Here is a 20,922-nt window from a genome sequence, read left to right on the forward strand (position 1 = left end):
CCTCATTTTGGCGATCCACTAACTGGCATGCTGCCAAGAAACGCTGCTGTGCTCCTCTACACCTTTGCTGTTTTAGAGAAAATAAGAATGTCATCCAGATAGACTATGACAAATGTTCCCAATACATCGCGGAAGATGTCGTTCATGAACTCTTGAAAAACGGCAGGGGCGTTACATAACCCAAAGGACATAACAAGATATTCATAATGTCCTGATTGAGTGTTAAATGCTGTTTTCCATTCGTCCCCCTCCCTTATGCGAATGAGATTATAGGCACCTCTTAAGTCGAGCTTTGAGAAGATAGAGGCCCCCTGCAGACTATCGAACAGTTCAGAGATAAGCAGAAGGGGATACCGGTTCTTCACCGTGATCTTATTGAGTCCGCGAAAGTCAATGCACGGCCTAAGTGATCCATCCTTCTTCTTCACATAGAAGAAGCCAGCCCCAGCAGGGGAGGTAGAGTTGTGGATGAATCCTTTCTCCAAATTTTCTTGAATGTAGGACGTCATGGCCTCGGTCTCCGGGATGGAGAGGGGATATGACTTAGACTTAGGCAGGATGGTCCCAGGAATCAGATCGATAGGACAATTGTACAGGCGATGGGGAGGTAGAACCTCCGCTTGTACCTTGTTGAACACTTCCAAGTACTCATGATACACGGTAGGCAGGATCGACAGATTAGAAGGAACGGAATCCAGGCCGGCAAGCACTGCAACAGGAGACTCAGCAGGAACAGCATCTGCAGACGAAGGCCACTGGAGAGGCAGAGTACCAGTCCAGTCAATGCGCGGATTGTGGAGTTGAAGCCAACTAAAATAATTTGCACTGTAGGAGATTGAAAAATATCGAAGATTTTTACCTCCTTATGACCGTCAGCCAAGGTCAGTGTGAGAGGAATAGACTCCCAAATGATAAACGCCGGCTGGAGTGGTCGGCCGTCGATGGCCTCGAGGCCAATGGGAGTTTTCCTTCTGACCATGGGGATTTGATTCTCCGAAGCGAACTTCTGGTCCAGGAAGTTACCACCAGATCCCGAATCGATGAAAGCTTCTACCTGCAGGAAAAGGTTCGGATCCTCCAAAGAAGCAGGAAGCAGAAACTTCTTTGGGAAAGCTTTGGGGAGAGAGAGGCAAGGAGAGACAGTACCCAGTAGAAGCCTGTAAGAGGACATGTGCAGAGGTACATAATGGAGACTGTTTTAAGGTGAAATTAAAACAAGGCTTTATTGTGCCTGTCGCTTTAAACACAGCAAAAATCAACATAAGAAAAATAGTGAGCCCAACAAAACCTGCTCCACTTTGGCATATATGTATCCTTATATTCCAGCCCCTTTTAACTGGGTGGCTACCCAAGCTATTCATCAGCCCAAGTCATATATATATATAGACAACAGTCATTGTAAAATAAAGTTTTATCTGTTTGCAGGGTTTTTTGGTAGGTAAGAAAAATTAGGGTGCTCAAACCCCAGACAACTTCATCCAATATATAATACAATATAGCACTATCCCTGGAGACACAAGTGGGAGTTGGTAGGTAAACAATAGACCTGTGAGTGACCATATAACATTTGTAGCAGTACTCAACTATAACAGTCTAAACCATGAAGCCCACTCACGTCATCTCCAGGAGTGATTGCTGGCGTGCCAGCCACAGGGAAGTCCAAAGTCCAAATGCAGCAAGAAGAAAAAACGAATGGCGCACAGCCAGGGAGCCAGGTGGTTGCAGAAAAAGTACCTTTATTCAGTGCACGGTTGGAGACATATTCACCCCTTGGGGGACAAAAACAGGCACCTCCTACGCGTTTCGGACCGGTAGGTCCTTTATCAAGGAGTCTGGGATATGCAGGGATGAGGTACCTTAAATACCTATGTTGTTATTAGGGTAATTGGATAAATCTGCGCGATGTCGCGCCGCATGCCTATTGCACATGCGCATGACGTCACACGGGGCGCCGGTACACCACCCCTAAGGATTATGGGTACGGACCGCCCCCTGTTCCAATCCTGATTTTTGTATTTAGTGGTGTATCCACCTTTTGAATCATTATGGCCGATATGGAGGAGAATGAGATGATACAAGATGAATCAACTATGTATGCTTTAAATTGCTGTGATGACTCTACACTACCGACACACTTTATTGAAGTGTGGTCGGTACCGCAAGCCGGGAAATCTCCCGGCTTGCTAGTGGCCGCCCCTCGGCGTGCCGCGCGTCATAGACGCGCGGTCACGTGTCATCGGGAGCGTGCGCCCGCTGCACGCGTGTCCAGGGGCTCCCCGAGGGAGCCCTGGTGTCCCGCGATCGCGGGACAGCGGCAGGGGGTTCCGGGGGACCCGGCGGACCCGGCAGCGGTAGGGAGAGCGCCCCGATCGGAGGGCGCTCTTCCGCTGCTTCGGCGTGCGCCCGTCACACTCGGGCGCGCGCCAGGCTACTGCTGCGGCACAGAACGGGCAAATGCTCGAATAAACTGTGCCGCAGCAGTATAAGAAAGAAAAGGGCATTACAAGTGTTTGAACGGGTGGTAGATGTTGATACCAAGGACATTACAGATTTGAAAACCCATTTTCAGAGATTGGAGAGACTTTTGATCCTAAATATCAGAGCCTGGTGGGACATAATTTCACTGGAAAATTACATATTAAACAAGAGGATCCCCAGGGGTTTGCGTGTAAAAAAAGTCCCAACCTTTGGTTTCACTACTCCTCAGTTTGAACAGCACTGGATTTCCACACTGGACCAGTGCTAATTCAAACTAATGGAACTTATTATAGAACAGAAAGTGAATGAGAGAAAAAGTCTGCAAATTCAAATCAAAGAACTCCAATCCCAATTGTAACAATTTAAAGATTTAGAAGGTTTCAAAAATTATGACAGGATTTTGTCAGAAACAGTTTTGAAAGCAGAGGAAGATATCACTGCCAAAAAACAGTCCAAGTATGATAGGGACCGTACCGATTACGAAAAGAAACAAATTTATAGCTGGCAGCGTGTTACCCAAATTAGAGAGAGGGGGATGCCGGGTCCACAAAAGAATTATCAGCAGAGGGACAAAACTATGCGATCAACCCCGCGAAAGTCAATACTTAAATCTAAGAGTAATGACCAAACAAGTGGAGACTCAGATCTCTCGGATGTTGAAAATCTCTCCCACTCAGTCTCCTTTTTTCAGACAGAAAGATCAGGACACCATTCTGATGGTCCAGTGGAATTCTCCAGGCCAAGGTCAACGGGAGCAGATTATGCAAGAACATACTATGATAGTGGAACGGAGCAACAATCTTCATCCAGACAACAACAGCAAAAAAACTTCCCTCTCTTCCAGAAAAAAACAAAAAGAACCAGAAGAGGAAAGAAGAAGAGAGGGCGGCAGATGGCCGGCCAAAAGGAAGAAGTGAGTAATAACCAAGAAATGGATGTAATAAACGTTTCGGGGGAAGATTTAACCACTGCAGAATTGTCACTCTTAAAGAAGGGCCTTAAGTATACACCAACAATGGACTTTGACCTATTCAACACCGCCATAGATGTTCATAAATTTGTGAGGAAATTAACTTTAAAATCTTTTTTCCACAAACGCTCACAGTTTTTGGATCAGAGGGAGAGTAGGCCACTGGACATTGTGGATGATTCTGACACACCTGGAGTTCCACCTACACCACACCCTGACGATCCTGGTACGCTACAGGGTGCTTTAGCTACATCTGCCTCATCCTTCAGAGAGGCATGTGATCTCCAAGATATATTGGACCTTGAGGAATTATTGGAAGACAATGGTGAATCACCTGAGCAAACTGTTATTTCAGAGTTTAGTACATGGAGGTCCAACCTCAAAAAAGGTTCATTATTTTATCCACAATTCTCTAAGGGCCCATTCTTGACAACGTTTGAGAATTTGGTCATTAGAGACTTGCGTATTATGGCAGAGGGATATTCTCTTACAAATGTGGCTAAGCATAACCTGAATTATGATGAGAAACAGGCACTTTTGTCTTTACAGAAGAATTCTAAAATTGTTATAAAGAATGCGGACAAGGGGGGGGGGGCGGTTGTGGTGCAGAGTAGGGCTGGCTACCTCAAGGAGGCCTATCGGCAACTTGGGGATGCCACCACCTACTCTGCACTACCAGGTGATCCCACAGCAGGTTTTTTGGAATCCTATAAAGAACTATTAGAGCTAGGGGTAATTACCCAAGTGTTGAGTAAAGCCGAAAGCGCATTTTTATGGAATCCAAATCCTACTATACCAGTCTTTTACCATCTCCCAAAGGTCCATAAGACATTGGTCGACCCCCCGGGGAGACCAATCATTTCGTCTATTGGATCTTTGGGAGATGGCTTATCAAAATATATTGATCAATTTCTGCAATCCTTTGTTAGGGATCTACCCTCCTTTCTGTTGGATTCAGGGGACCTCATTACTAAATTAAGCAAAGTACAATGTTACGTTACGTCCCTCTATTCAGTTATCAGACATGACCAGGGGGAGGCAGCGGTCAACTATTTCATCGGGGGTCCAGACAGCAATCAATTTCACACTGCATTTATTTTAGATGCCATTAATTTTCTACTCACGCACAATTATTTTTTATTTGATCACAAATTTTATTTACAACAACAGGGTACGGCAATGGGCACGAGCTTTGCACCGGTGTACGCGAATTTATTTATGGGGTGGTGGGAGTCACTATTTATTTTTACCAGCACAAATCCTTTTCGGAAATATATCACGTTTTATAGAAGGTTTATTGATGACCTGATTATGATTTGGGAAGGGGATTTAGACACATTGCACAATTTTTTTCAATATATTAATTGTAACCATTTAAATTTAGCTTTCACTCACAATATTAACATACACCACATTGACTATCTGGACCTCCGACTGTTTATTGATATTGAAGGCCAAATTCAAACTGAGACATTTAGAAAACCAAATTCAAGGAATACTGCTGCGGCCAAGTTTATTCGAGCATTTGCCCGTTCTTGGCCGCAGCAGTAGCCTGGCGCGCGCCCGAGTGTGACGGGCGCGCGCCGAAGCAGCGGAAGAGCGCCCTCCGATCGGGGCGCTCTCCCTACCGCTACCGGGTCCGCCGGGTCCCCCGGAACCCCCTGCCGCCGTCCCGCAGATCGCGGGACACCAGGGCTCCCTCGGGGAGCCCTGGACGCGCGTGCAGGGGGCGCAGGCTCCCGAAGACGCGTGACGCGCGGCACGCCGAGGGGCAGCCACAAGCAAGCCGGGAAATATCCCGGCTTGCGGTACCGGCCACACTTTAATAAAGTGTGTCGGTAGTGTATGCTGTTAAGAGCTGACAGCTGTCACCCACCTGCTGTCATTAAAGGTATCCCCAAGGGCCAATTCCTCAGACTGAGGAGGAACTGCTCCACGGAAGAGGGCTTTTCCCGTCAGTCTGAGGAGTTGTGCCACCGCATCCAGCAGAGAGGGTATAATATGAAGAATTTAACCAATACCCTCCAAGAAGTGGCATCAACAAATAGGGAGGATCTCCTTAAGCAAAGGCAGGGTGGTCCATCTAAGGAAGCAGTTTTGTCTATTAAGAAGAAAAAATGTAATGACATTACAAACGAGGAGGTTCCCCTTATGATCACGCAATACAACAAATGTAGCCAGGGAGTCCAGAACATAATCCGCAAACACTGGAACATCCTTTTAATGGATGGGAGCTTAAAAGATTGTGTCTTAAAGGGCCCCCGTTTTGTTTACCGCAAAGCAAAAACAATCGCCACTTATGTGTCACCTAGCTATGTCGCTTCTTCACCTCCCTCTATTAGAAAATTTGTAACTAAGGGTTCGTATAGATGTGGAGGTTGTAAAATTTGTCAATTTATGATTCCTTCTCGACATTTTAGGGGCTTCATGCCTGATGTGGGCATGCGCGGATTGGAACAGGGGGCGGTCCGTACCCATAATCCTTAGGGGTGGTGTATCGGCGCCCCGTGTGACGTCATGCGCATGCGCAATAGGCATGCGGCGCGACATCGCGCAGATTTATCCAATTACCCTAATAACAACATAGGTATTTAAGGTACCTCATCCCTGCATATCTCAGACTCCTTGATAAAGGACCTACCGGTCCGAAACACGTAGGAGGTGCCTGTTTTTGTCCCCCAAGGGGTGAATATGTCTCCAACCGTGCACTGAATAAAGGTACTTTTTCTGCAACCACCTGGCTCCCTGGTTGTGCGCCATTCGTTTTTTCTTCTTGCTGTTTGCAGGGTTGCTGCCTTTGCTCCGTATTATCAGCATCCAGGTTTAGAAGTCTTATTTGTCAGCTCCAGAGATCTGTGTTCTCTTGGTCAGTCTCTCCTGGGGGACTCAAGAACCTCTGCTCTGTTTCCTTGTTCAGCTCACACGTGAGCTAAGTAGTCTCACTTCCTGTCTCAAAGGCAGGCTTTTTCTACCACCTGCAATCAGCCAGGTGGTGTTAGTTAATTGCCTACCAGCAGTTAACCACCACACTGCTGGATTAGAGGCACATTTGTGAACAGGGATAAGTCCCCTGTTACATACCTCCCCTGTTTGTGGGAAGCTCGGGTTTACCACGGCCAAAGCCCATCCTTCCACTTTCATTCGAGATCTTTCTGTGACTTGAATGAGAGTGGATGGAGGAAGAGAACCCTCTGTCCCGCTGGGATTTGAGCCCTTTCTCCAGTTTATTTTTGTCTCCTCCCGAAGGTGCTTGAGATCAGCACTCCTCAGTCGCTCGAGGAGGACATTTTCCAAGTAAAGTCTTTTTACTGAATGCACGGTCATGAGATTTCTGTTGCGTCGGGCACTCCTCTTTTTGTAGACAAACTGTATGGCAACAGTTGTAGAGCAGTTAGGACTAGCCCTTAGAGTTTTCCGCTCTTGAAGCGATCTTTCTGCACCTCCTCCACACAACGGAGTTGCCAGTTCAGCTTCTTTGGGACTGAGTTGCATCTCCACCTCCCTTTCCAGAGAACGTCCTATCTTTTCAGCTTCCTCAACTAAGAATTCTTCTGGCTTTGATTCTGCACTCCTACCTCTGTTTGTTGCCTGTTGGGCAGCTGTAGGTTTGGCTAGTGCTTTCTTAGGTGGCTGAAACTTCATAATCTTGTTTTGTAGGTGCGTGGAGTCCCCAACTCTCACTGTACCCTTGTCCTCACGGGCATTAGTTACTGTGGGATACCGGTGCTTGGGCAGAGCCAATACCTTTTTCCGTATTGGAGGAATCTGTAAGTTACTGGTCTGCAGAGTCTCAATCTGTTTGAGTGCGTCTTGCAAGTCTCTTCTCAGGGAATTTATCTGTGCACTTTGCTTTATCTGAGTCTGTATCAGTGTCTCCTTCATATTCTGGAGCTCTGTAATTTTTGTTGTCAAGGTTGCCGCTGCGTCTGTTTTCTCCTTGGTGTACTGACTCAAGGGAATGGAACAGTCTCTCTGTCTCTCCAGCTCTTGCTCCAGTTTCTGAGCCTTCTCACGCTCCCTCTCATACAGAGTCACCTGGTATCGAAGCTCCGCCTCCAATGATGCTTTGAAGACATGCATCGTGGCCTTTAGCTCCTCATACTGCTCTGTGGGGACGTACTGGGTATTCAGATGTTCCTGCAGCGCTTGTACCTCTTTAGCAGCCTGCAGCTTTTCTTCCTGCAGCGTTTGCTGCTTCTCCTCAGCATACTGGAGGTGCGTACGCAGACCTTGCAGTTGGTTCTGCAGTCGGTGCTCTGCTTCAAACTTTTCCTTGACTTCTTCTGTCAACTCAGAATTTTCTTTTTTTAATCTTAAATTTTCTCTTTTTCCAGTCTCTGTACTATTCAGGGCCTCTTTGCAGTCCACCTTCCATTTTTGCACATCTGCTTGGAGGCGGGCTGTCTCCTGGCGTGAGACTTCCATCTCCAGGTTTAGGTTCTCAAGCTCCTTCTGAGAGACTTTGAGATCTAAGTTAAGATGTAGGATAGTTTTCTTTGAAATGTCCAGCTCCTCAGTGAGACTGTGAAGTTCCTTTCTGGAGACTTCCAGTTCTGTGCGGCAGCTGTTGATCTCATGATGTGAGGCATCCAGTGCTCTGCGGAGTGTATGAACCTCCTTCTGAGATACGTCTACCTCTGTCCGGACCCTGTTGACCTCCTGTTGTGAGGCATTCAGCTCTATGCGAACAGTGTGCATCTCTTGCTGGAAGACTGTCATCTGCTTCAGTGCCTCCTCATACTTCCGCTTCAGCTTAGCTATCATTTTATCAGATTGGCTCTGCTTTTCATCCATGGCGGTAATAGTAGAGTTTGCAGTATCTAGCTCAGTCTTGAGATCGTCCAATTCTGTCCTGGCTACAGAGTACATTGTGAGCACATCTTTCTGTAGCTTCACGTTATTTTCCCGTAGCCGATCACAGTCATGCCTGGCAACCTTCAGGGCATCCCCAGGGCTGGTCAAAGGATCGTCACTCACCGGTTCCGGCTCCGCTTCCCTGGGATGGTTTGTTGAGGTTTTTTCACTATTAGCACCGGACAGACACTTCTTTGGGGTACACGACTTCTGCCTTGGGCCCTCTGGATATTCGGTCATCCGCGGGACGACTTCTCCATTTTCTCTAGGCTGCAGGGCATTTCGGACCCCCTTTTCCTCCGCAAGATCTGCAGATGTGTCTGTTCCTTCCACGGTAAGTGAAGAACCGCTTTTCTTTTTCGCCTTTTTGTTTTGGATGACACCGTCCCCTCAGGGATACTGGGGTCTCCATCTTCATTTGAAATTTTAGCATCATCACTGGATCCACCTGGCTTTTCTTGCAACTGTAATAGCTGACGGAAATATTCGGTGATCCACTGCTCCCGCTCTTTCTCCCGCCGATCATATTCGTCATCATAGGGAGCGGTCTTTTCGGTTCGTACCGAGTTCAGGCACCCCCACCATTCTTGGGGTGTTTTGTGGTTGTGACTCGGTTTGAGTTCCCCATAAGAGATGTCTTCCTCCTCATCGGACTGGAAGGGCCACTCTTCCGTGGGGTAGGGTTCATTACAGGAACGCTGTATTTTGTCCTCCATTTTGGGGCTATCAGGTATATTTTTCTTCCTGACCTCAGGAGGCGCTATTGCAGCTGTTGTCACTGTATTTGCTAGAACCCCAAATAGTTGTAGTCCTACAGGTGGGCATATTTTGCTTGTAGAGGTCGTAGCACTCCCAGGCCTCTCTGTAGACTTTTCCTTCCCTTTGGTAAGTTTTACAACATTAGCATTACTGTGCATGCATTCATTCTCAACGTCTGAATAAGGCCTGAAGGGACACTGCTCAGTGTGGTGGGGGTTCTTTACACCAGGAACAAATTTTCTTCCCTATTTTTACAGAGTCTGTATTTGACTTCAGCTGGGTGGCCATTTTAAATTCCCAGGGTTCTATTTCTTTAAATACAATGCTTGCTAGCTGCCCATTTTCTGGCGTCAGCAAAGGCATTTGCTTTAAACCATTTACTTGCTATGTGCAATCCCTCCGCTTCAGCAACAGAATTTGGTTTTCTGCTTGAGTTCAGTAATTTTGAGTCTCATCTTTGGGTATTATGGCATTCACTCTTCACACTTTGGTTGCCTGTTTTACTCCCAAGATACATAGGTAGACTTTTTTACTTGCAGAAAAAAAAACATTCTTTGCAGTGGAATATTTCTTTCACTCCCGGCAGGGTGACTTAACACTCAGCAATTGGCTTTGGAATACCTTTTACACAGTTCAGCAATCCCTTTTTCCCCAGTAGGGCAATTTTACACTCAGCATTTGTTTGCTGAAAATTCCCCTGCTTCAGCACAGTCTTGCATAAATTTTCACTTTTCTGCATATACTCCATGCATAGCTGGTAGTCCTATGCGGTGTGGCAACCTTTATTTGCAGAATCAGTACCGCTCGTGGGTCACCATCTGTATTCACTGCTTCAGCGAAACATTTTGAACCCTGACTACGGCTGTAAGGCAAAACCCCTATTTCAATGACCATATTACACTTTATTGTGATAGGCAAATAAGGTTTACCTGCTTCAGCAGTCTCTCTCTCTCTCTCTCTCTCCTCTTGGGATTGGGAAAAAGAGTCCATCTGTGGTTTTGTGAGTTTCAGTGCAGTGTAAATTTCCTGCCTGGGTGTGTCGCTTTAACTCTGATCTCTGCTGCAGGTGAATCTTTGTTTTTGTTGCTCAGGTTTGTTTGCAAGGCTGTATGCAGGCAAAAAGAACAAAAAAAAATTCACAGGAAATCTCCGGCACTTTTAACTTCAAAGGCCACCTCTCACCCCAAACTTCTGACACCTTATGTAAGAGTCCAGACACTATTAGAGAAATGCTGCACCCCTCAGAGTAGAAAAAATAGTAATACAGTTACCGGTGCTCCAGTGTTTGCATGAAAGCCTGCAATCAGTCCTGAACAGATGAAGAAAGGAACATAGGGCACAACGGGTTTAGCAAATTCAAACTCATTTATTGAGCCAACACAATGTTTCGACCAGGATGGTCTTTTTCAAGTGACAATGGCATAAATACATTCCCTTGTAACAACATATAAATAGTGCCCCAAATCCCCATAATGCAAACTGTTCAATTAGCAGTGATGGAATTTATGTGCTGATTAAGTCCCTTAAGTCAATCTCCAGTCTGTATTCCTCGGAAGGTGATCACCAACAGCTGTTAATATTCCTCTGTGCATCTTAGTGCTCAAGTCCTCCCTGCTTCAGTATAGTCCGGCATCCATCTTGCTGACGTCATCATTGCGTGTCCTTAGCAGTTGGAACGCATCTAGGTCCTGCACTGCTGTCATATCGTGCGTTTCAAGTCCGCGCATGCGCAGTGATGATCCAATCGATCCTCTTCATCCCTTTACCCCTGTTGACCCGCAAAAGGCGCAGATTACTTTTAAATCGTTGCGCATGCGTGTGTCAGTCTCCCTGCGGTCCTGCAGGCGTGGGGGGGTATGATAAATCTTCCATGGTCATCTATTAACATCCATTTTCATCCGCAGTGTGGCATCTTCATCAGTTAAGCAGTAGTGGAGGATATCTTCGTCACCAGAAGTTCACGTTGTTAAAAGAAAGAAGAGAGGGGAGGAATAAATCAGCATACCACATATTGAAAAAATGTGTGAAAAAATACTTTAAAAAGCAACACTACACAAATTACAATCTGACAATTGCACAGAAGGAGGCTTTAAAAAAACTCAGGGAGAATAATAACATCATTTTAAAAAAAGCGGATAAGGGAGGAGCACTTGTAGTGCAGGACTATAGTGTGTATAAAGTAGAGGTTTTAAGGCAATATTACCCTAGGCGGGTGAAATAATTGAGGATTTTTAGTGGAATGACAATATAGTATTTAAATATTCCACCTAATGTTTTTAATTATTTTTATCAGTATCAGGATCCCTTCCTTATAAGTGTATTATGTGTTTCGAATTTTGAAAAGCAAGGGATCCTGTGTTGATGTTGTTTCACTTTGTTTTTAATTTCAAATGTATATGTGTTATTATGGGGGGCAAAAAGAAGGGGATCCAGTTTTGATTTCTTTTTGCACAATTCAGCTGATTGTTGCATTGTAAATGTATGTTCTGTGCTTTGATATGTACACCCATTCTTCCCTCGTTTTTCTAATGATTTGAGAGAGGGAGGGAGATTATAGAGGGGTATGCCCCTTGGTGGGGGTGGTTTCGTTATTGGGGCAGAGGAGGGATCAGCGATTCACAGGGGCTGTTTGAGCCTGTGACGCGACCCTGCCTGCCCTCACGATTCCTCCCCTAGGAGTGGAGATCTCCCTCTTGGCTCCCTGCAACCGTCACTATGGTGGGCGTGCCGGGCTGACGTCGGGGGGGGGGCGTGGCCTGCTGCTGGGGGATCGGTCTATTCCGAGACACAGCACTAGTGGCGCGCACTCGTGACGTCATGGCGGCGCGCACCCGGTTTTGGCGCCAAATGTAAATTAGAGATTGCTCATTAGTGGTGTATATAAACGAGGCCCCTTACTTTTACCCCCATACTCCTTGATATAGGACCCCCATGGTCCGAAACACATAGGAGATACTGGGTCACCCCCTGGGGGGTATATTTTTTGTTACGAAGCTATACTGAATAAATAGATTTTTTTATTTAACACAACCTGGCTCCCTGGCTGTGCATCTTTTTCTCTTCTTTTGACTAGATGACAGGGCAGCAGGAACTCAGCTCTCCAAAGAGCCACAATGCGTCGGGGCCCTCATCTTCGGTTATAACATGTCCCGCATTCACTAACACAGAGCACCACACGTTGCCGGCGTCTTTGTGGCAGCACAGGATTTTTATTTTTAGTGCCCTCTGTAGGTTTGGATATTGTCTCAAGGCCACTTGCAAATCAGCGGAGGGTTTACCAAAAGGGACTTGTCCCACTGCTTGCATGTGGAGAGGTGGAACTTGCATCTCCAAGGCCCATGTGTATACCTCCTGGCGGGATGGTAAGGATACTACTGAGTACGCCATGCTTTAACTTAATTTGAGCACTTCGACACAAAAATAGAACAGGGCACCCCAGGTCAGCTCTCAGCAGCGCCTCCAAATGTAACGGATATTCCCCCTACCCCAATCGCAGATAGAGTGCATGTGTGGGGGAACCTATATGTTACCAGGTGTGGTGCGTATACCTGTAGGTTCACAGGAGGCCTGAGCCTCCACTGATGGGAACCTGGGGTGAATCCTCTGAAATGATCTTCCTTACAGCGCCTCCACCTATGTAGGATTCTAGGAGTGTAGAATGTACCCCACACAGGACTCACATATATTAACCACATATACCAAAGGTATATATAACTCAGGTTTACTATATGCAGATAACATCACACAATACACATGCATCAACCTCAATGTCACCTTGTGACATTACTTCCCAGGGGTGATAACCCCACACCGTATTCACAGTCCCCAATTTCATCCCAATGTCATATATACCCCGGGCCCACCACCGTGTACCCCCACACCGTGTCCACAGTATACCCTTGTCCCGTGGTCAGCACTGCCACTATGTGTGAGTACTCTGTTGGTGCACTTATAAAGATACCTGCCCAGTGCGACGGCACCTGGGCTTTAAAAGATCTTCAAAAAGGGTCCGCCGATCTCCTGCACGACGTCCTGGTTTCCCCCAGCGCGGGGTTCCGTCAGGGGCGATCTCACCCTGGAGATAGTCCTGCTCTCTCAATGGAGTAGGCTTGAGCCCAAGCCTCTTTGTGGGAAGCGCAGCGTCCGCTGTGTCCCTAAATGCCAATATCACTAATGGGGCAAGATCCCTAACTTAGGGCCTGTCCCTAAAGCAAAACAAGCTATAATGGGTGACTCAGGACCTCACTGGGGCCTAGGGGGCTGCTGGCCTAGCAGGTCACAGACCCCTGCGCGCATAATGTATCAATCCCTCAGAGCAGGGAGATACTGCAGCCCTATTGGCTCCCTGGCGTCATGTGGGGCACTCGAGGCTCATGGGACTCGTAATCCCTTTCAAGAGCCGTCTCCTCATTGGCGGGGGGTTCGCGCGCTATAACTGCGCCTGCGCGATCGCCCTGAGGCCATCTTGTCACGCAACTGTACTGCGCATGCGCAACAAACAACATGGCGGTGCCCTGCACTATGCCGAGCCGCCGGAGCCTCCGCAATCGCCGCACCATATTTGGCAACCCCTCCCACACCTATCGAGGCGCGCGCCATGCGCGCACACGCCCCCGCACCTCCCCCGCGACCGGCCACCCTACTCCCGACCGCCGCGGTGAGTACCTGGAGGGGGTCCGCGGTGCAGAGAGGGGACCTGGCTACATTAGTATAACTATTCTGTGCTATCAGCTCTGAGACAAAGTCCCATCTCCTTATTCACAAGGCTCAGCAAACGCTGCAAGGATCCCAGACTTTATTTATCCCTGAGAGAGAGTTACTGGGAATATGGATGAGAAACTGCTTGTGGATGTGACTAATATCTGTCATTAGAGAGAATCATTATACTGAGGTTTTTTCTTTCTTTAAATAGTGTAATAATAATTATTATAATTCTTATTATCTGCACAATGATTGGCTGCTGCATGCCACGTGATATGTTCCTTCCTGACAAAGGGGCTTCTGGGAGCTGTGGTCCTGTTCTTCCAATATTGTAGCATTTAGAGATAGATGAACTACAAGTCCCAGAATACATTGCGTTATAGAAAGGGTAAGCCAATCAGTGCAGAGATTTGGTAACCGCCCCCTACCCCTCATGGCTGCAGCAAGGTAATGATTTGATCTCTGTATCATCCTTCATATTATATACACACACAGCTATTGTAATACACAGTCACACTGTAACACTGACACACACAGCTATTGTAATACACAGGCACACTATAACACTGACACACAGCTATTGTAACACTGACAGCTATTGTAATACACAGTCACACTGTAACACTGACATACACAGCTATTGTAATACACAGGCACACACTGTAACACTGACACACACAGCTATTGTAATACACAGGCACACACTGTAACACTGACACACACAGCTATTGTAATACACAGACACACTGTAACACTGACACAGCTATTGTAATACACAGGCACACTGTAACACTGACATACACAGCTATTGTAATACACAGGCACACACTGTAACACTGACACACAGCTATTGTAATACACAGTCACACTGACACACACAGCTATTGTAATACACAGTCACACTGACACACACAGCTATTGTAATACACAGGCACACACTGTAACACTGACACACACAGCTATTGTAATACACAGTCACACTGACACACACAGCTATTGTAATATACACACACAGCTATTGTAATATACAGACACACTGTAACTGACACACAAAGCAATTGTAATACAGAGACACACTGTAACACTGACATACACAGCTATTGTAATACACAGACACACTGTAACACTGACATACAGCAGCTATTGTAATACACAGGCACACACTGTAACACTGACATACACAGCTATTGTAATACACAGACACACTGTAACACTGACATACACATCCATTGTAATACACATCCATTGTAATACACAGACACACGGTAACACTGACACACACAGCTATTGTAATACACAGACACACTAACACTGACATACAGCAGCTATTGTAATACACAGACACACTGTAACACTGACACACAGCTATTGTAATACACAGACACTGTGAAAAACGAATTTGTGCATATATCTCTATTGCAATAATTAATATCTAGTGCAAGCTAACACTAAAGGTATATACCCAAAAATCGTATATCTATAAGTAAGGCTGCTGGAAAAAATTACCAATTAGATCAAACACAATACAAAATGTCCAGTCCCGTTGACTTGAGGCCTTTAGATATCTTGAAGTTTGTCTCACAATATGTGGAACTAAACAATAAAACTGATCATAGTGTATACCTATACAACTGGTGATAAAACAATACATAAACTAACAAATAACACAAACACTAGTAATAAAAAAAAAAAACTGACTTAGACTAACATATTACTTATTTATAACATATTTTACCAGGAAGAGTTGTTATCTCTCGTTTTCAAGTATGTCCTGAGAAAAAACAAAACACCTAAATCATGATACAGTTTTAATCTGTATATAGCTGTGTATAAGTTTGCCAGAAAGTAAAGAAATATTTAGCAAAATATGCCATCAGCAGTCAATTTTGTCACACCAGTATAGGTTTATTCCCAGAGGGTCCAGATCTGATTACATCTAAGCCTTTTAAGATTCAATCCACATTCTATCCTAGATACATACAAGGGCATTTTGTTAACACTTTCGTTGAAATGGTCACGCAAGACTTAGAAAATTCCGGTCGTATGTTCAAGATTTATAGAGATAATCTTAGCATTAAAGAAAAGTCAGCATTAATAGAATTGGGGAACAACGATTCTATTGTGATCAAAACAGCGGATAAGAGGGGTTGGGGGGGGGGGGGTATAGTGGTAATGGACAAAGTCCTATTATGTCCATGAGTCACTCAGACTACTTGGTGACACTACCCCTTAACTCCCCCTCTCCTCCAATCCCACCAATGACTATTTTACCAATTTGATTGCTTTATTGGACAAAGGGCCATGCGATTACACGGGATGAATATGATTTTTTTTTAAATATTCCACATCCGCGCATCCCTATATTCTATATAATACTCAAAATCCACAAAAATATACAATAAATTTACTGCAGCTATTTTAATATATAAACACACACAGTAACACTGACACACAGCAGCTATTGTGTGACAGTGACCTGTGTTGTTTAACCTTTTTTGGTTAAGGAAACCTATAATTATGTTATGATATTCTGAGGCTCCCCAAACCTCTCTGATACAGTGTGTCTGAGATCAAATGCATTGTAATTTCTACTGTATTTGGTCTAATTTTCAAATGACCTGATACAAGATGAAACAAACCATTAAAAACCGACTAAATGGTCAGAATTCCAAATACCACCAGTGATGGAAACGGAATAAAACGTTTTCTTACTCCTGTTGGAGAAGGGAATTGAATGTAATTATATCCCACGGTACTTAAGAAGGTACACTGAAGAATCCCCTTGTAGGCGCACCGCAGACCTTTATAGTATAGACGGTCAGGGGTGGATGTAGTAAATAGAATAAATTTTATTAAACAATGTAAATGTGTAGTTAAAACAGTATATAGTGCAGTACCATATACTCAAATATAAGATAGACAGTGACATCTATACAGCTCCGCCAAGCGTCTCTCGGAGCTCCTGGGCTCTGGTCAATGTAGTATCGTAACTACACAGGGTGCCTATTGTCTTGCAGGTCACATGTACCGTGGTAAACGTAAGTATATGTGATGATATGTTAACACACACGGTATGATCACTACGAGCACCCCGGATGAAGTCACAGGAAGTGACGAAACATGCGGCATGTCGGGTCTTTTGCCGACTTTTTAACTACTCTGTCAGCTATCTCTAGCAGCTCTCTGAGAGCCTAGCTCTCCTATATATCAGACTCCAAAAGACTATTCATGGTCCCAAGACTCAACAAAGTATCCGGACGTTCCTCCTTCTCCTTCCGTGCACCCCAAAACTGGAACAACCTACCAGAGACTCTCATATCCACCACCAGCTTAAGTTCTTTCAAATCTAAGGCTGTCTCACACTTTAATCTGGTCTGTAACTGTTTCATACGCTCATAATATATATTTTCTTTAACTGTGCATGCAATGTCTTGTATATAAATGTATACCTTGTTCATTTATGTAACTGTATTTGTAACCATGTATTATTTGTTTTACTCTGTGCCCAGGACATACTTGAAAACGAGAGGTAACTCTCAATGTATTACTTCCTGGTAAAATATTTTATAAATAAATAAATAAATAAATAATATGGCAGCATCCATTTGTTACACCCAATTAAAGAGGTGTTAGTACTGCCGCAGGGCAGTACTTGCTTTCTGGGCAGAATCCACTCTTAGCCTACACTACTGTGCTAATTATACAGTCAGCGCTTCCACAGGGCTATGTCTACACACCTTTTTTGGCCAAATTACATGAATTACCACAGCACATCGCGCTATACATGCGCTACTGACAGCTCAGCAACCTTCGCCTAAAGTGTGTGTGATGTTTCACTGTGAGATACCGCTACAGCCAGTAGCCTTATTGATGCGTGGTTTTTACTTTACCTGACTCAATACAATTTGAATTTTGTCCTCTACTACTTCCACATTATTGCTTTACACACTGTTTATCACCAGCACAGCCCCGTTCAGGCGCATGCGCAGTCTTCACCCATTTGGGTATTAATAGAGCACCCAGTAGCTCCGTCTGTGACGCATGCGCAGTCCGTACCACACGAGGATTTTTGGCGTGTGGCCTTTTGGTATTTAACATGGGATAATGACAGGTATCAATGCCCTACACTACCATCAAACTTAGCACAGTATACTTAATGCTTCATGTGCCCGCCACCTACCTCTGAATCCATCGCCGAGAACAGACAGGATAGCATCCAGCTTCGGCGCATGCGCAGCCCATATCCACGAGAAATATCTCAGAGACATACTGAGCACCGCGTACGACACATGCGCGGGCCACACACTCCGTGGTTATGCTATAGGGACACAGTGTGATTCCTTTATGAGTCACCTAGGGAAGCAGAATCGTTGACACTACATTGCCCAATCTATGAAGCTATGTTAGGGGCACTAACACCTTTTTGTCTATGTAGGTACAAGTTACAAGTCTAATACACACATTTAGGGTCACTTGGCACCACCTTGGTCTACAGGCTATATCCCAACCTACTCTATACGTTATTATAGATTTTGGAGAATCAGCCTCTGTTTCAACACACTGATTACTTGATAAACTGTCTGATATAAACACAGTTCAAGGGGTGTGTTATCCCTTTACATAGACACAGCTGTCCAAACACAAATTATCTTGATCACATACCCCTCTTTCCACTCTATACACTTATTCAGTGACCTAGGGGAACTATCATTAGTGATCGTACCGTGTGTGTTAACATATCATCACATATACTTACGTTTACCACGGTACATGTGACCTGCAAGACAATAGGCACCCTGTGTAGTTACGATACTACATTGACCAGAGCCCAGGAGCTCCGAGAGACGCTTGGCGGAGCTGTATAGACGTCACTGTCTATCTTTTATTTGAGTATATGGTACTGCACTATATACTGTTTTAACTACACATTTACATTGTTTAATAAAATTTATTCTATTTACTACATCCACCCCTGACCGTCTATACTATAAAGGTCTGCGGTGCGCCTACAAGGGGATTCTTCAGTGTACCTTCTTTGGTACACATCCCTTTCTATTTTGTACGTCCCTAGGCAGCACGCATTTACCAACTAGGGGTTAGAGCGGGGTCTCTTTCTATTTTATATCCCACGGTACTTGCCAGATGTAGTATTAATAAAATCCGGTCAGTAATTGATAATGATAATACACTCAGTCCATTCGGAGGGGAGAGATACAGCCCAAACATAAAGACACCAGTTCTATCGCTGTTCTCCGGATAAGTGAAATGGGAAATCCCTAAATTGAATAGAAACGGGGATCTCCCGGATGGTTCTCTCGTAGCAGCCGAGAGTCTCAATGAGGGGAGTAGTTCCGTGATCTATGACCACTCCTTGCCTGCTCCAATAGGTTGAGGCCCACACACTTCTTCACGTATAGAGATTTCCTGATGGACGTGTGATGTGAGTATATGTATACACACACACACACACACACACACACACACATACACACTTCAGAATAAATGGGACCCCTTTTATTTTTCCTCATATCTTGCAAAACAATCACAATCTCATGAAAATGTAATGTGAGCATTTATAGGTCGGTCATATTAGGTGATTACATTGAAGAATATAATAAATATTCTTTAGCATTGGTGATGGCGTGATGACCTCATAGTTACAAAATGGTCTTCAGTGAAGAAGATAAGCACGTTATAAAGTGCTGGAGACAGAGCAAGAATTATTGTGCGAAACGCTTCCATAAAATTATCCAGATAAAGGACGGCCGCTAGGAGAACTGAAAAAGTAATACACAGCAACGTATTGTTTAGGGTCAACGCTGTCCCTCCCACTGCAGGGTGACACAGACAGGAGGGACACTAATTTCATTCATTTCATGTTATCCTTTTCTGTCACTGCAGGGTCACATATACATCTGTCTCTCTCCCCATGTATAGGAAGATATTACTGTGAAGGAAGTACAATATATATCACTAGCTGCAGAGGTCACCACGCGGTGAAACACTTCCACAGGAACCAGAGACCATTCTTGGACCATCTGAATAACTCAAGGATGATGAACAAGGACAAGAAGCAGATGACTGAGAGTATCTTGGATCACACCATAGAGATTATCTACCTGCTGACTGGAGAGGTGAGGGCTGCTGGACAAAGTCATAATGACACCACTCTTATCTCCCTCACTACAACAGGGACCTGCAGAGCGTTAATATGGGAGGTATTTAAGAAGCAATATTCAGGGACACATAATTAGAGAGAGAAAGAACCCAAGAACAGGCAATGTGTTTGGTCATATCGAGAGTCCAGGACCACATAAGGACACGATTGGGCAGCAGGAGAGCACAGGGCCAGAGAAGGATGTAGTTTGGCAGAGGGGAGTGACCCAGTGATTGAATGTACTTGGATCCAGGAAGAGACCTGTTTGTGCAGAGGGAGATGCTTGCCCCACTACATTTATTTATTTTACATGACATTTTTGTACTATGTTTATTTTGAATACAAGTTTTCTTACTTACCTTTGAGTGCTGTCTTGTGTCTGCTCCTGCTGGAGTGGATTACTGTTCTCTTACTATTGGTATAGAACATGCACCGCAAACTGTTTATGGTATTGGGAGTGCCGGCTGCCCCATTTTGTTTTATATATGTATGTATGTGTGTGTGTGTGTGTGTGTGTGTGTTTTGTGTCTCTGCTACATTATTTTGTAATATCCACAGTCTGAGAAGTCCTATAATGATTACATATACTTTTTAATGTGATGTTTGTACAATCCATGATCTTTGTGCTCATATAGGCACAGGGGAGTCAGTGAGTTTGGTGCCGAAATGTCACTGATACAATTGACCAGGGGAGCTCAATCTATTCCCCTGCCAGCTGTTCTGCTCTCTGCATGACCCCCCCTCCCTCCCCCCTCCCCCCTCCCCCCTCCCCCCTCCCTCCCCCCTCCCCCCTCCCCCCTCCCTCCCCCCTCCCCCCTCCCTCCCCCCTCTCCCCTCCCCCCTCCCCTCCCCCCTCCCTCCCTCCCCCCTCCCTCCTCCCTCCCACTCCCTCCCTCCCCCCTTCCCTCCCCCCTCCCACTCTCCCTCCCCCCTTCCCTCCCCCCTTCCCTCCCTCCCTTCTCCCCCTCCCTCTCTCCCTTCTCCCTCTCCTCTCTCCCCTCCC

General features: G+C 45.3%; 1 protein-coding gene across 1 annotated transcript in view; it reads left to right on the plus strand.

Moving 5' to 3' along the window:
* Nucleotides 1–14,192: 14,192 nt before the first annotated feature.
* LOC142484012 (uncharacterized) overlaps nt 14,193–20,922 on the plus strand; it is a 35,201-nt gene continuing 28,471 nt past the window's right edge. The window contains 2 exon segments of the mRNA XM_075583974.1: nt 14,193–14,209; nt 19,700–19,896. Of these exon segments, the coding sequence (XP_075440089.1) occupies nt 19,816–19,896 (81 nt within the window). The 5' untranslated portion in view covers nt 14,193–14,209; nt 19,700–19,815.

The sequence above is a fragment of the Ascaphus truei genome, unplaced genomic scaffold, assembly GCF_040206685.1.
Source record: "Ascaphus truei isolate aAscTru1 unplaced genomic scaffold, aAscTru1.hap1 HAP1_SCAFFOLD_419, whole genome shotgun sequence".
NCBI classification, from domain to species: domain Eukaryota; kingdom Metazoa; phylum Chordata; class Amphibia; order Anura; family Ascaphidae; genus Ascaphus; species Ascaphus truei.